The sequence below is a fragment of the Oppia nitens genome, unplaced genomic scaffold (assembly GCF_028296485.1).
Source record: "Oppia nitens isolate AA-2021 unplaced genomic scaffold, nextdenovo-longstitch-racon4-pilon3 scaffold4_pilon_pilon_pilon, whole genome shotgun sequence".
Taxonomy (NCBI): Eukaryota; Metazoa; Arthropoda; class Arachnida; order Sarcoptiformes; family Oppiidae; genus Oppia; species Oppia nitens.
In genome coordinates this window covers 7,478,765-7,495,716 of record NW_026533232.1, presented here as the reverse complement: position 1 = coordinate 7,495,716, position 16,952 = coordinate 7,478,765, and the positions used below count along the sequence as shown (strand labels likewise).

At 25.7% G+C, this 16,952-nt stretch overlaps 1 protein-coding gene across 1 annotated transcript; it reads right to left on the bottom strand.

Moving 5' to 3' along the window:
- Positions 1 to 8,204: 8,204 nt before the first annotated feature.
- Positions 8,205 to 15,247, bottom strand: LOC128960368 (doublesex- and mab-3-related transcription factor A1-like). The gene is made up of 5 exons (XM_054306439.1): positions 15,005 to 15,247; positions 14,342 to 14,449; positions 14,127 to 14,243; positions 13,859 to 14,048; positions 8,205 to 9,277 (listed from the first exon to the last, which is right to left on the bottom strand). The coding sequence occupies exons 1-5, from the start codon at positions 15,245 to 15,247 to the stop codon at positions 8,205 to 8,207; spliced, it is 1,731 nt and encodes a 576-aa protein (XP_054162414.1).
- Between the last annotated feature and the right edge of the window lie 1,705 nt (positions 15,248 to 16,952).

The following is a 16,952-nucleotide window of genomic DNA, read 5'->3' as shown; positions in this document are numbered from 1 at the left end:
AAAATTTCAAAATCTACAGACACAACACAATAGTAAAGTGAGAGCACAGTTATGTCGAGTTGAGTATTAGCTGGGCTTCAATACTGTCGTCAATTTATAATCATTGAACTGTTATTAATAAACTACAGATTCAGTTCATGTAACAGAAGATTTAAATTTTGAATTTAAATTTAATATCAAATTTCAAACAAAAATTTCGATTTTTATAAAACATGAACTGATAGCCCAAAGGAAAGTATGTTTGTTATGCAATACATAATATACAAAATATGAGCCAAACGGGCAAACAATTGGAAAAAAAATTAGGACAAGAGGTACACATATGGAGAAGGAGTTTAAATATCATATAATATCACACAATATGTATAGATTTTAGATGTATTTTACATAATTCTACCCAAAAAATAGTTATCCAACACTTGATTTGCAAATTGATTGACAATTGTTTGTGTTTTTTGTTGTTAGCCTTTGGGGACAAATATGTAAACTGATTCTCTAATACATATTTGTGCACTTTGTATATCCCGCTGGGCCTAATTGAGTATCCCTTTTGAACCTTGTTTTACTTGAAACTATTATATATAAATATTTTAGTATTATACTCTACCAAAATATATTTTTGCATAACTTTTTGTATAAAAATTTTTTACTTTATTTTTTTATAAAAATTTAGATGACAATCAATCAATTATATGTCAAAAATATTTAAAATTTTTCTACAGATTATGAATATTTATATCACTTTATTGTATTGTATAATTTTATAAAAAAAATAGAGTATAGTGATAATCATAATAAAAAACGACCAAAAAACTAGATTATACAGTAAAAGTGGTATTTTTTAAATATTTTGATGAATTGAAATTAGGATTTTTTTTAATGACAAATTCAATATTAGTAATATTACGATATAATATATATATTTGTAAATTAAATATTGGATAAATATATATATATATTTGTTTACAATTTTTTCAAATTACGTTAGACTCAAGACTAGACGTTCAGCTTTTAGTGTAAATTAAGTTATTTTATATACAGTATATATAAAAATTACTTATTATTACACTAACTTAAAATTGGTAAATATATATATTATAATATTTGTACCATAATCATTTGTAGTTTTGTATATGTTATATATATATATATATATATATATATTTTAAAACATTAATGGCTTTTAGAAAAAAATGTTTTTGTATTATAAGCCCTCACTCCTCAATAGTGTGTGTAATATAAAAAGCGTGTGCCTATCATATGCCTCCCTGTGTCCCATGTTATGCATTATGCTAATGGTTTGCTTAAAATATATACATATTGTACGCATTTATGGGTACAGACTATATATCAAATTTGTGAGCTTTTCTCCGGCACTTTTAGCAAACAGTGCGATCCATGTGATGGCAAGTATTGATATACTGTATTGAATTGCCATTGTATTTGATTCATCCATCCATTTGGACAGTGAATTAAGTGTTAAAAACTATATTTAAATATACAAAAAACGAAATAACACTTTATATTTTCAAATCACTATTTATTGACTAAAAAAGTCGACAATTTTACTCTCATATTGCTATTAAAATTAAAGCACTTTTGTTGACAATAACACAAAAACTTTTAATATACTTTGCCTCAAATGATTTGAACTGCAATTCACTTATTTTTTTACACATTTATATTATTATAAATATTGGGTTTCCAAATATATATTTATATATTATAAATACATACCATTGTAATGACATTAATAAAGAGACCATTAATTGAATGCATTAAACTGTAGAGACATTTATAATGTTGTGTTTATTGGATGTTAAGTAAAGTATTCTCTATTTGACTGATTGTAGTGTTTAACTGTTAAATACAATACAAAACTGTATTAACAAAATCTGAAAAATCAAAACTACAAAAGCATTATGTAATTCTCTCTCTCTCTTTCTTTCTTTCTTTCTCTCTCTCTCTCTCTCTCTCTCTCTCTCTCTCACACACACACATTGGGTCTCACTTTCAATTTATGAATGTCTGTGGCCGGTTAGTGACAGCCGTATATAATTCACGGCATACCATATATAATATATGTGCAAAAATATGATTTTTATAATATAATATTTAATATTATTGGTAAGGATAGAGAATCAAAGTCGCGGAAAATTACATTTAATTCATGTGCTAATCAATGATATGATCTGCACCTGACGTTAATTCTATACATTTATAGATATATATAAAATTTATACAACAAATTTTTATATACACTACACCAACGATCATAATATTTTGTACACTATTTAAAACTTATTGTATTTTTTATTATTATATTCTTTTATACAATACTTTATTGTTGAGTCAAAGATATTAAAACTCATTTTGACATCAAATTAATGACAATATTTTAACTTTTATCACTTTCTATAAATTAACGTTTTGTTTAACAATTTAATAAAACTTATCTTTTAATACTGTACTACATTGTTATAATTTATTTATTTATACAAATATATTATAATTAGTATTATATTGTAATTTAACAAAAAATATGCATATACTGTATATTAATATTGAAGTTAAATAAATATTAATATTCTTATTATTTATTTAGTGTTTGTTTTAAAAAAATATATTTCCAATATTTAATATAAATAAACACATTTTAAGCAATTAGTTTGAAGTATTGCTTTTTAAAATTATAAAAAAGTAATTACAAATAATTTATTTCGTTATATTTTCTAAAGTGTTGAGTCCTTATACAATTGAATAGCTTTTCAATTAATTTAAATGTTATTATTATTAGTATTATTGTATAATTGTATATACTGTATAAATAGTTATTATTATTTGGCACCGGTATCTTATTGTATGTTTGTTTGACTAAACTGTCATTGAATAAATGCTCCATTACTAGGCTGAGTGTCATCGAGAAAACACACTGTTATCAAATGCCGATGCTATGTGATGCCAGTGCTATGAGATACCAGTGCTTATGTGCCGAATATATTAACAGTTCCTTTCCTATTTTCAAGTGTTGTTGTGTCACAAACACACTGTTTTGATCTACATTTTATTGAAACTTATTTCTCATGTATTGTCAAATAAATATATTTTATATATGTTATATCCAATTGTATGTCTCATCCATAATACCCATAAATACACGACCACCCAACCAATATATATATATATATAATGTATATGAGAATTGTACTAAAAATATTATATTAAACTATTTTACTTGCTAAGTTTTTTATGACTCCACACACACACACACACACACACACACACACACACACACACACACACACACACACACACACACACACACACACACACACACACACACACACACACACACACACACACAAACACACACGTTTGATATTAGTATACAGTACTCTAAAAGTGATAACAACTGTACTGTATATAAACCATATTAAATCGTATATAACTTATAATAATAAATGATTGCTTCAACAAAATATTGTATAAAAATATTACCGAAAAATAGGAATATATTATAGTTTGATAAATGACTGATAATATGTATGCAAAATATTGTAAAGTAAGAGTAAATACAGCTTTTCTTATACTGAAAAACTATTATATTATATTATATGCAATAATACTTAATATATAATATTGTTTAAGACATTCAATTTTGTGCACCAAATATATGAGCACAAAATATTCAATATTAATATTATTATTATATTGTTTGTATATTTATATGATTGGTGTGTGTGAATGATGACTTGTTTTTTACATATAAAAACTCAGTCGCTTATATTATTATTATTATTATTATTATTAATATTTATAATAATATAAATATTATTATTTTCAATAAACAACCATCAATTGTTATATACTTTATTATTATTATTATTCCTCACTCAGTCAGTCACAAAATATGACTTTACATAAGTGATAGCATATTAATATTACAGACATTTAGTCTGTTATAATATTGCAGACAATAATTTTATAAATGATAGCAAAGTGAAGTTTTTTAAAAATGATTAAAATAGAGCCAAAACTAATAAAATTTGAATGTCAAGCGTTTTATATTTTATAATATCACATCTATATAATGTAGTTAATGTCAATCATTTCAATTTTTATATTATTTATTTTTATTAAGAAAATGATTGTTATGTATGCAAATAATTTGAATATTTTATTAAAATTTTAAGTATAAATATAATTTATAAAGAATATGATAATAATGTGTTTTTGGAGTAATAAAAATTTATTAAATATATTAAAATTCAAAATAATGTTTGCAAAATTCATAATGACATATAAAATATAGATAATTTATATAAATTTTAAAGCAGTATAAAATATTAACTATAAAAAGTAAGATATTTATGTGTTTTAGCTATATGTATAATTTTTGTATGTAAATATTATTTATAAAAGTTTCTATCGTTATGTAACTTAAGTTAAACTAACACAAAAAATTATGACCATTTGTTTAAATATTTACATTACTTACACAATGTTTTTTTGAATCAAAGCAGAAAATATGAAATCATTTATACGCTTAAAGTAATAGTAATAATAAATATTTTTCTGGGAATCAAATCACTCTCTCAGAAGGTTTACATTTATGAGAAACAGTGAATACAATGAAGTTTATGAATAACTACTCTATATATAAACTATTTATATATACATAATATTTATATACTGAATGTGTTTTTTATTATTACAAATGTATAGTCTGTGACCGTATATTGAGTTTAATGTTTAACAAACATTACTTTTGAGTCCATTTTTTGTGTCACACATTCTCACCTATTAATACGGGGCTACTTAGCCAACACACACATACAACTGTGTTATTTTGTAGATTTTATGAAATATGACCCTGCTAAAATATTGTGGTAAAGGGAGAGTTAGTGAATGAGAGAGAGAGAGAGAGAGAGAGAGAGAGAGAGAGAGTAAGAAGGAGAGCACTCATCGATGTGATCGACCGGTGCTCGTACTCAGTGGTCGCTAATAAATATAGAGAAAAGACTTCCTTTAAGTAAGTTTTTTTTTATTTAAATATATAAATAGTTATATAAATACTCTCTCATTGATTGAATGAGCCGTAAAACATATACACAATATTATTGTATTAACTATTGATAGATGCATACAATAAAATATATTATTTGATTTTTTAAAGAAATTTTGTTCAGATATAAAACGTGTACAAAACTATATTTATTGAGTTAGTTTTAAATAGATTTATACGCAACATTGGATTAGGCTAATCATCCGATTGCTTACATAAGTGATGCCCAATGAGGTACATGTGTGCAATACTGGGTCCATATATTGTAGTTTTGACAACTCAACAGGTATTTCAAACACCTTTTATTTGTTTGAAAAATACTTGAAAACTATAGATATTTTGTAAATCAAGCCCTAAAGGCTTTATTTTTTATTTTAAATAATAAAGTTATACATTGGGGTATTGTATAATATAATGGGTATGCGAATTATTATTGTTAAAAAATTTGTATGTATAGTATACTACTAAACAGTTCCCAAATTTTATTATATTTAAAGTTATAATATAGTTGTATTTTTATCCCATTTGTCAAATTATAGTTAATATTGCCAGTGGACAGGTATACAATTATGTTTGTCAAAATATTTTTATTTATAAGACCAATGACCAGTGGTTAGAAATTGTTATAAATTTATTTATAAAGTATATTAAGAATAGACATACCTTTTTAAAATACAATACTTATGCAGTGTTATACATACTGTCTATATGTCTTAAATAACACATATTCAGTACAAACAGTAAATACGCTGTTTTGACGATACCTTCCTTTACATATTGAATTGACTGAACATATATTTTACTATACAGTATATAGTGTGTGCCATAAACTGAAATACAATTTGCGAGTAAATCTCGACTATTTTGATAATACAATGAAAAGCAACAAAAAATTGCAAAATCTATTCAAATAAGTAGTACTTTTAACAATTGGTTTGGTGTCACCCCTTCAGTATATTGAATACATACATATATAGTTGTTCCCTCATTGAATCCATAGGTTCATCCCATTGTATGCCTTAATTTTAAAGTAGAAAAGATATATATAATAAGATTAGCCTTAATCTGGTTGTGCCGTACCATTGAACACATTGTAATCGATATATTGAGCCCCAATCTCAGGTGCAATTGATAGGACAATCATCGACATATGATTCGGAGAGTCGGCATTCAAGGAAAGGCATTTAACAAACTGTTCACATGTAATAAATAGTCTAAATTTATCGATAATTAGGAGTATATTTTTTATATCTTTATCTCTTATTGTATATATATATATATATATATATATATATATATATATATGAAGAGCTATTTAGTTGAATACCAGAGTAAAAATGTATGAATACACAAAAAATAAAACAAATTTGATAAAAGCACACAAAAATAGAAATTTATTCTATGGTTAAACTTAAATACATCAATGATTGTAAATATAAAATACAATTCCTATTGGATTGAGTTAAATACCAATAATAAAAGTTTTAGATTTATAACTACTTTTGTTGATCAGAGAGAGAGAGAGAGAGAGAGAGAGAGAGAGAGAGAGAGAGAGAGAGAGAGAGAGAGAGAGAGAGAGAGAGAGAGAGAGAGAGAGAGAGAGAGTTCACCCGTTTTGCAAATCAATTGTTAAACATAATGTGTTTGTGATATCTATGTTAGCTATACTATAGTTAACAATATATCAATTGTACAAATGTTTGATGTTTAACAAAGTTTTACGTTTCACTTACAAATTTCTACTCAACTCTTTCATGAAATTAAAATAGTCTGAAACTGATAGTAAGGTTTGATATACAGTATATATATAATATATAGTGCTTAGAATAAGTCGTGGTTTAATATCCAGGTGTGATATATGAGGTATCACTTTCACGGCATTGGATTACATTTTAACACATCTTTTATTTGTTAAAAGGATTACTTAGTCATGAGCTAACTGTCAGTCAATTCAATGTACAAATACTGGAAGTTATTGAAAATATTATACAAAGAGTTACCACTATTTCCTAACACAAATGGCCTAAAATTATTGTATTGACGGGATCTACACTTAACACCAAATAAATTATAGCTTTAAACACTCTAAACATTATTATTATTTTTACTATTATTATTATAGTTGACAAATGATTTGTTAAAAAAAATCGACAATAGATTCAGTGAATTTATTTAAAAATTCAACACAAAAAAATTGTATTAAATTTTGAAATAAACTTTATTTATAATAACAACATGAAAATAATAGTTATTTTTATAACATATAATTCTATGCAATTATGGCAATTCAAATGTTATATAAAAAAATCATTCATATAATCATTTCGATCAATAAATTAGATTAACTATTGTTATCACAAATATATACACAAAGTGCGAGAGAAAAAAATAGTATTAAAATAAAAATATACACAAAATTATTTTAAGTATGTGTATCATATTTTATTTATTAATTCAACAAATATTTTTACAAATAATAATTGATTATAATAATAATACAGTAATAATAATGGTTGATTATAATTTATACATAATAATTTAAATAATGATGACAAAAATTAATAAAATTTAAAATAATAATATATTACAACAACAAAAAGATAATTATTAGAGACATGTAATGATTAAATTGATTAATAATGTCTTATATCTACAATTTTGCATTTATAAAGTTCCCAAATTATTTCAAATTTATCTCAAAATATTTAATTAAATTTCGTTTTGTTTTGAATTAAGAATAAAAATAAAAATTTACTCCACATCATTGTGTAAATATACAATTAAACCAATAATAAAGAAAAAATAATCTAATTTTTAATATATATTTTTGGGTACTATACTAGCATAAGAAGATTTTAACATAAAGTTTTACTTTAAATTCTATATGTTTTCTAAATGTTTAAAACACTAAATATATTAATGCTTTATTCATAAAATTAATGAATAATTTTCATTAAATATATTTAGTTAACATTTAGTAATTTCCTATTATTCGCTTAAAATTTTAAATCATAGAAATATATGATTTTTTAGTGTAAGAGAAATGGTAACAATAATCTATTGTATTTGACATTAAGATATAGTTAAATACTGTAAAATGTATACATTGTGTTGATAGACATGAAAACATTTATCCATTTTAGTCGTTAATATAATCAGACTTTGCTTTCTTATCCATTGAAACATTCAATGCATTTGAAGAAGAAATTCTTTTGGTGTCTTCACGAAACCAATCGCTTTCATTGTGAAGTTGGTTTGAATTGCGCTTTAATGACATCAAGTGATCTAATGGCATACCATCGTTGCCTAATGGAAAGGGAGCTGTTGTTGGCGAACAGTTATTGTGTGTTGTATTGCCCGCTGTGCCGCTAAATAAACTAAAGTTAAGATTAGTGGATGCCGTTGGAAACACTGGAAATAGACTGGCATAAGGAGAGCCAACCGCACCAAACAGGCCTCGAGGCAGTGCTGATGTCAGATTGGTAGTCGACGCCTGTGAATACTGACCACCCAGACCTGTGGCCGATGATGTTCGCGGAGATACTGCACCGGCACTGGTGACCAACGAACTTACAAGTGGTGGCGGTATACCAGCCGTATTGCTGGACATATTTGTCAGCATCGATAGGAATGGTTGTTGATAGGGATGCAGTGATACACTTGTCGATTGGGAAGTCATTTGTGAGACTTTACTTTTTGGTGACAAATCTTTTGCCGTACTTTCGTTGTGCTTATGATTTATCAGAGAAATGTGTTGTGAATCGACATTATGATTGACTTTATGATCGGAGATCATATCATTGCATAATTTACTGGCATTTCTTTGTTGACCATTGGTTTGGACATCCCTTGCACTGGTGACTAACTGTTCAATAGTTTTAAGGACATCGTCTCCGCTTTCTTTGAGTGCATTCATCAAAATTGATGTCTTGATGTGTGGAAAGACTTTTAGTAATATTTCAATTGGTTGTGGTTTTGAATGATTTTTCAATGTTTTATTAGCTCTTAATTTGCCACTTCTTTGCACGTGTTTGTTAGTGTCGCGACTGAGCTCTTCATCAGATGATTGTGTCTCCACTTTGTCGTTATGTGTAGTAATGTCTGTCTCATCACTGGCTACTCCAAACTCATCCGAGTCTTCCGTATCATTAGACTCATCGCTATTGACGGCAATATTTTCCTCAATAGTTTCGCTTTTATCTTTGGACCAGCCTTTTGGTGTCACAAGAAATATGCGGATATAAAATAAAAATTGAATTAATTTGATATCAATTTGTGATTTTCATGATAAGTAGCCAATCATATTAGTCAGACATTCAATTGTGTGACAAAAGCAGACTTTTTTTTAACTGCATATGCAATAAACAATGTTATTAATAATCAGTTATTGAATACATTGTTTAATTTTGTATATAAAGTACTGTATAATGTATTACAGTGTATATGCTCTCGAGGTCTGTCTTATTTCAATTGTAATTAATGTCACAAACAGTGACGACTGTCCTCTCTTTTCCAATACTATCACATAATAATAACATTTTTCTAAATACCAGTTATTCTATCAATAATAAACTGGAGACTATTTATATGGAGACTATATATACCTATAAATAACTTTTTCGCATAACTATTCAACTATATATTTCAATAAAAAGTTGAATGTTTGTCTAACCAAATGCTATTGTAACTGAATATATTAAATACGGGTATATTAAGTGATCTCATATTTTATTAGTGCTCGACTACTGTATCAATAATCTCCTATCTCTCTCTCTCTCTCTCTCTCTCCTCCTGACCACTGCTTAAAGTAATGATAGCAATAATTGTCATAAAAGTTTGTTATATAAACTTTATCGGTGATGCTATTAATATATAGAGTTATATGTATAACTTATTGTTCAATATATATACATATATATACTGTTATAATATAATTAAGTTTCTGTCATTTTAATATCTTGTTTTTGTTATAATTTATACGTCAAATAAATTTTTTATTCAAACAAATATTGATAGACAAGTATTGTGTATAAAATAATATATTCCCAATTTCATCAAATTATTTGGCATATAATAAAAAATGAACAGTAATTTTAATTTTGAAAAGTAGTAGAAAATAGTAATAGTATTGATAAAAGTAATCTATTATTTGGCAAATTTTTTTATAGTTTTAGTTATGATTCATTAGACAAGTCGAGAGAGAGAGAGAGAGAGAGAGAGAGAGAGAGAGAGAGAGAGAGTTTTGTAAAAATTGACTTTTCATTTAATCATTTCAGGAATTTATTATTCATTGATGTATTGAAATACAAATTATAAATTTAATATTCAATATATTGAAAAACAGGGAGAATGAGAGTAAAATGTGGCTTAACTTTTCATATACTCCTAATGATGTGTATGTTTGGTGAGTCCACTTAATAATGAAAATAAATTATCATTTCATATGCAAATAGTAGTAAAAATTATTCATTTTAAAAGATATTCACAATATTTGAATTCCTTTCCAACTATTAAATGATTCACAAAAATATTTATAACATTGAATGGCAACTTTACAATAAAGAGGGATAGTTGTGAGGTATGGCTATCATTGTTGACAATATATTAAATTTTTGCTTTAATTTATCACAGCTTTGATATTAATATATGTTAATTTTGTTTGACTCCCATAACCACTGTATTTACAGTAAGTTATATACACTCTATTATTATTATCAAATATTATATACCAGTTTATACTTGTTTACTGTAAGATAATATATTATTACGAGGAATGAGACTAAAGAGAGAATTTGTCAGAAAATTATATATATATAATAAAGTGTTTTTATATATAAATATATATTTGATATATAATATTAAGTCACATCTTTTGTGTGTCCTTTTGAAGAAAAACTTTCCAAAAATGTGTTCATAAACGGTAAGCGATGGCTCACTAAATCTTTTCCTATAACTTATAGTCAGTCTATCATTTAAAAGTTAGAGAGAGAGAGAGAGAGAGAGAGAGAGAGAGAGAGAGAGAGAGAGAGAGAGAGAGAGAGAGACTATCAATAAGTAAGCATTGAAATTCCTATCTATCTATCATTTATGATATTTACCATTAAATTATATTTTGTTTTGTGTGTCACACATAACACACATATACTGTTTTGAACTGAGAATATATTGTATATAAGAGACAACAATAGAGAATAGACTACAATATTGTTTGCATTATATGAAATGCTTATATACTTTATTTCTATCTTTTATAGGGTTTTTATCGTAATTTTTATAACTGCTATAACTTTTATTCTAAATGTTATAGCAGTTATGTTATAGGAGTTATTTCTATAATATTATATATATTTATAAATATATATAGAAGTTATATGTAATAAAAATGATCCAAATATTTAGATCTAAGGATTGCTTATTATATAATTTACTATTATATATAAGAAAATATTTTCACATAAAAATAGTTTTTCTATTGATTATCATTACTGTATAAAAAATATATATAATTCATTCAATTTGATCTTTTCATTTTGACAATTAATAAAAATTTAATAATAATTTTGTTTTTGTTGACATTTAATGGCCCATCATAAAGAAAAAGTTATAATTTTTTATTAAATTTGTTGTCTATTTAATTTCTATATACCGTAAAGTTAATGTATAAAATTTTTTAATACAATAATAATAATAATATTAAGAAAAGTATTCAATTGCTTTTCAATTTGTTAGTTATTGACCTTTTTATGCCTCAACTCAAATGCCATTCATTGATAACATCTGAAGAAAAGCTATACTTTTGTAAAGCAAAGATGAATCTCAAACCCAAAGCATACATATATTTATATAATATAATAATAATAATTGAATAGTTTGATAGATATTTGAAACTTGTTAGTGAAGTCCAAACTACTTGTAAGCAAAAATAGTTTATATGCTTTGTTTAATTTAGATTAAATGTCACACATTATCACCAAACAAGTGATGTCTTATTTTGATGTAAACTATTATTACTGTTATTATTATTATTTCAATATTTTATTGAATTATGAATTCTGTAATATTCTCTCTCCTGAACTAACTTTTCAATAACGATATTCTCTTTTTATGGTCAAATGAATGCCACAAAAACATGTTATAAATAATAATAATAATAAACAGTAATATCTTATTTGTCAGTTAAAGTATATAAAATATAATAACAAAATTCAAAGATAAGAGACAATAGCTTATGGCTCTGGGATATGCTAGTGAACAGTGGCTCAGACCTACCGTGATGTGAATCAATGGTGATTTGTAATAGTGTTTTGTATGGACAGTCTATACACTAGCCATCAAATTGCATACTTCTAACTGTCTTTGCTTTCAACAAATCTATTCAAATGAGTGACTGACTGAATAAAAAAGTTTTTTCACTATTTAAACAATGTATATGTTATATATGTTAAAGAAAGGACAGGAGTCTCTCTCTCTCTCTCTCTCTCTCTCTCTCTCTCTCTCTCTGCCTCTCCCAGTGCTCTCTTCCAGTGCTTAAATATGGTAAGAGTTTTTTTGAAATTATAAACTTTGATAAGTAGTTGTGTTTTGTGTAAAACTACTGTATATATACTGTATATAACTAGTAGTAGTAGTAATAATATTAATACAGTAAAGTCGCAGCTGATATAATGTGTACATTCAAATAACAGTATATAATATTGAATATAATAAACGAGGGGCTAATCTATTGATATATTCAATAGGCATAGAGTGAGTGAGGTATTGTCAGACAGGGTAAGTAGTCCTGTCCTGTAGTACTGGCAATACAACACACAAATAGTTTTGACTAACTTTAAAATGAACTCAACTTTTTTTTCTCTCTCTCTCTTAACAAACAGTGAGAGGCCATACACTTACTATAAGATGCTTTCATTAAACTACTTGTCCTCACTTAGAGAGTGCTCTTTTAGTACACACTTTGTTGTCACCAAATAATCTATCAAATATTTCAATTTATTCAACTCCCGGACCCATCAACACACTTATACAGTACAGTACATACCATTTCTATGACTATATATACTGTATATATATATATAAAGGTAAAAATTGAAAGTTTTGCCAAATATTTTATCCAAATGCCACCAAAAATGATGACATGCCCTCAAACTTCTTATACAAAACTATTATTTTTTAACAGTACTTTCCAATTATGACAGTTTTTTGACAACTAAATCTTTATATGGGATGAGACAGCAGCTGCTATAGCTATAGCTCTCTCTCTCTCTCTCTCTCTCTCTCTCTCACACACACACACACACACACACACACACAAGAAGTGTATTTCATCTCCCATTCCCTATAGCACTGGGAGTTTATACTAAAAAGCTTTAACTTTTTTTATGGTAAACTTATATATAAATGTGAAACTGAATGTCAAACTAGAAAGTTACAAATTAATCCACTTTAAAGCGACCAACAAATTGAATGGTCTATTGAATAATGGACTCAATGCCAGTGCCTTTCATTACGTGTCAATTCAGACACACCATTGACTAGACTTTTCATACAACAAATGAAATCTTATTTTAAGACTTTATTATTTTGTAAACCTGTCGATGACTTTCATAATTGTCAAAAAAAAAATTATTTTTATGCATTAAATTTTTGACAAAATATTTATAATAAATAATAATCAAATCTACAGTACTTATACACATAGATAATATATAATACTTTTACTTAGAAATAAATATTTCATGTGATAATCTTTGGGAAATAATTTCCTAATATATTCAATAATAAATAAATAAAAACCTGTTTCGGATGTATTGATTTGATCTTTAGTCGAGTGCTGATTATCTGTTAAATCCATGACCACTGGCGAAGACTTGTCATTATTAATAGCATATTTAGAGCTACCGTTTGGTTCGCCTGAAGCTGAAGAGCACTCAGATGTGGGCCTTTCCTGTGTGTCGGTTGAAGACAATCCCGGTTTGTTGTTGGTCTGAAAATTAGAGGTTCAGATCGTATATTTAAAAGTGGTTTAAATGACTATTAAATAGTGAAAGTGATTACTACTCACATGAATGATTTGAGACATAGCAGCTGAAAATGTGAATCCAGCCCTGTGCATAGCTAACAGTCCCTCGTGACACCCATACAACACACTTAGCTCTCGCGCCTCATTTTCTTCCTGTGCCTTTATTTATTATTAAATTTATTTATTATATATATATATATATATATATATATGTAATAAAATTATATTATATTAAACAGATTATAGGATTGTCATACCTGTTGCCTCCTAAGAGCTACCTGTGCTGCCATAACTCTTTGTCTTTCAGCAATTAATGTACATTTAGCACACGAACAATCTTTCCAACGACAATACCGTTTATGTCCCTATTATTGATATTTTTATTTATTTTTATAAGCTTTTGATAACTTTTATATTGCTATTATTAATCGGTTATACAGTATATTATCATCAATAGTATAAAATAAATTTTTTTTTAATTTTTAAAAAACATTCTAATTTTAAATTTAATATTAATTGCTTATTTAATTATAGTATTATTTATATTATAATTATTTTTTGGATAAACGATTAATCTATTAAATAATGAAAATTATAAAAACAATATAAAACATTTGTAACTCTTGGGCTCCGAAATTGTACTACTTGTGCAAACCCTTTATTATATAGACTATCAATTGAATTTCAAATTCAAAAATTATGATTTTATTTAAACTGATAAATTTTAAATCTAAAATTTTTTTATACATGTATAAATTTTCTTATTAAATAAAATAAAATAAAAATGTTGATAAAATTATTCTATAAGTGAACTGTAAATTGAGTTATTTATTTATAATGCAATACTGGGATTATTATATAAAATAGATAAAATAAAATATAAAAATATAAAAGTTATTATAATAAATGAAATAATTTACTTTTAAAGCTGAAACGACCCCATGATTTCGGCACCGGGCACATTTAGGTGTGCGCTGATATCTTTCTGCCGCTGATCTCATTAGAAAAGCATTGGCTATCGGCTGTGGCGATGATGTTGACCGTCCACTGACCGGTGGCGGCGATGAGTCAATAGTTGAATAGGGATTACGTGCGGACAAATCGGCGGACAAACTAGTGATGGAGTGATCGTTTGGTAGTGAGGAAACACTTGAAAAGTTCATGACCTTAAAGCACAGTTAGATATAATTGAAACACTCAATAGTGTTAGCTATAAGTGCTAATTAATAACATACAGGTTTGGCCGTCAATTGTTCATCAAATGCAATGATAACATTGACTGCACGTGTATTTTATGGCACAAACACATCGATAGCCACAGTCATCGACCAGTGATGCGCAGCCAATCCCGTCTAAGCCATCGATGTCTATACGGCTAATACAGGAATATCATTGGTTACTCTGTAAAACAGATCAATAGGAGAGTGTCTGTTCCCATATCTCACACAACTATCTAAACTCTAGTATCTATTTATTGTATACTTTTAATACTCTATTTGCTATTCGTTGCCCAATATATCAGACTTTCCTCACACATGATGTATATGTTTAGTGAGAGTCATATCTATTATCTCTTATGTCATCATCTGTTGGCTTTCATCCACATCTCATCCAACTCTTGTTTGTTTGTCAATCATAAACAAGGCTATGAATACACTCTATGAGTACACAATCAACTAGACATACCTGTTCTCAAATATCAACAACAATTTAGTCTATTATTAACAATGTTTCGATAAATATTTATTAGTATATTAAATAAATAATAATTATTAACAATATATCTATTAATAAATAAAAATAACAATAAATACCTGTTTTTGGAACACTTTAAGAGCAATACTTTATTTTATAGTCTATAGAGTTTATACTACAATATTAGTTATATTAATATATTATATAGTTTTTTAATACTACTATATATTGTTTGGAATTTTGCTTAAAGTTTATGTCAATATTTTGCTGATAATTATCACTTTGGATAACAAATAAGTTTATCCTTTCAAGTGATTTATAAAGAAATTCTTTTGCAAATATTTATAAGTTTTTTAATTATTCATTATTATTATTGTTAACAATTTTAGTGATTATAAATTATTTAACAATATAATGTTAAATTTAGTCATTTAAACATTTTTTGATGCTTAAATGTGCTAATTGAGTTATTGTTTAATTAAATTAATTATATTTCATTTTTTATCTATTTATCTATAATATTAATATATGACTACAAACATTAATAATTATAAGTTTTATCTATTTATTGATCCTATTTATAAATTAATGCTATAATACAGTTAATTAGTTACTAAATAGTATATTTATTATACAGTAGAGTATACATTATCTTAGATTTTTATTAACATTACTAATAATTTTTGTTAATATAGTCACAATTATGAAATAATTGTTTTATTCAAAATAAATAAATAAATTAAACTAATTAGTGAAGTTAATATATATTATTTTTTTAATTAACAAATAAAATATTAATAATTAATTTAAATGGACTATAATTTACAAACTAATAATTAATAATAAACTTAATGTTTTAAAAATAAGCTAAAGTGTTGACCCCTAACGTCATAAATACAAATATTATTTATTATATAAAATCAAATACTGTATTATTTTTAAAGCACTCAAATTATATTCAACAATATATTGAAAGTTAGACATTAAATAAGTTTTATTTAATTATTGATTTATTTTTAATAAATTAATAATAGTCTATTTAATTTGTTAGTAACAAATGTCTGTATATTGTTGTTTTGTATAATTGATTAAATGATCATTAATTGTATTTATGTATTACCAGTAAATAACAAATTCAAAACTAAATTATTAACTTTTATTTTTGTTTTACCG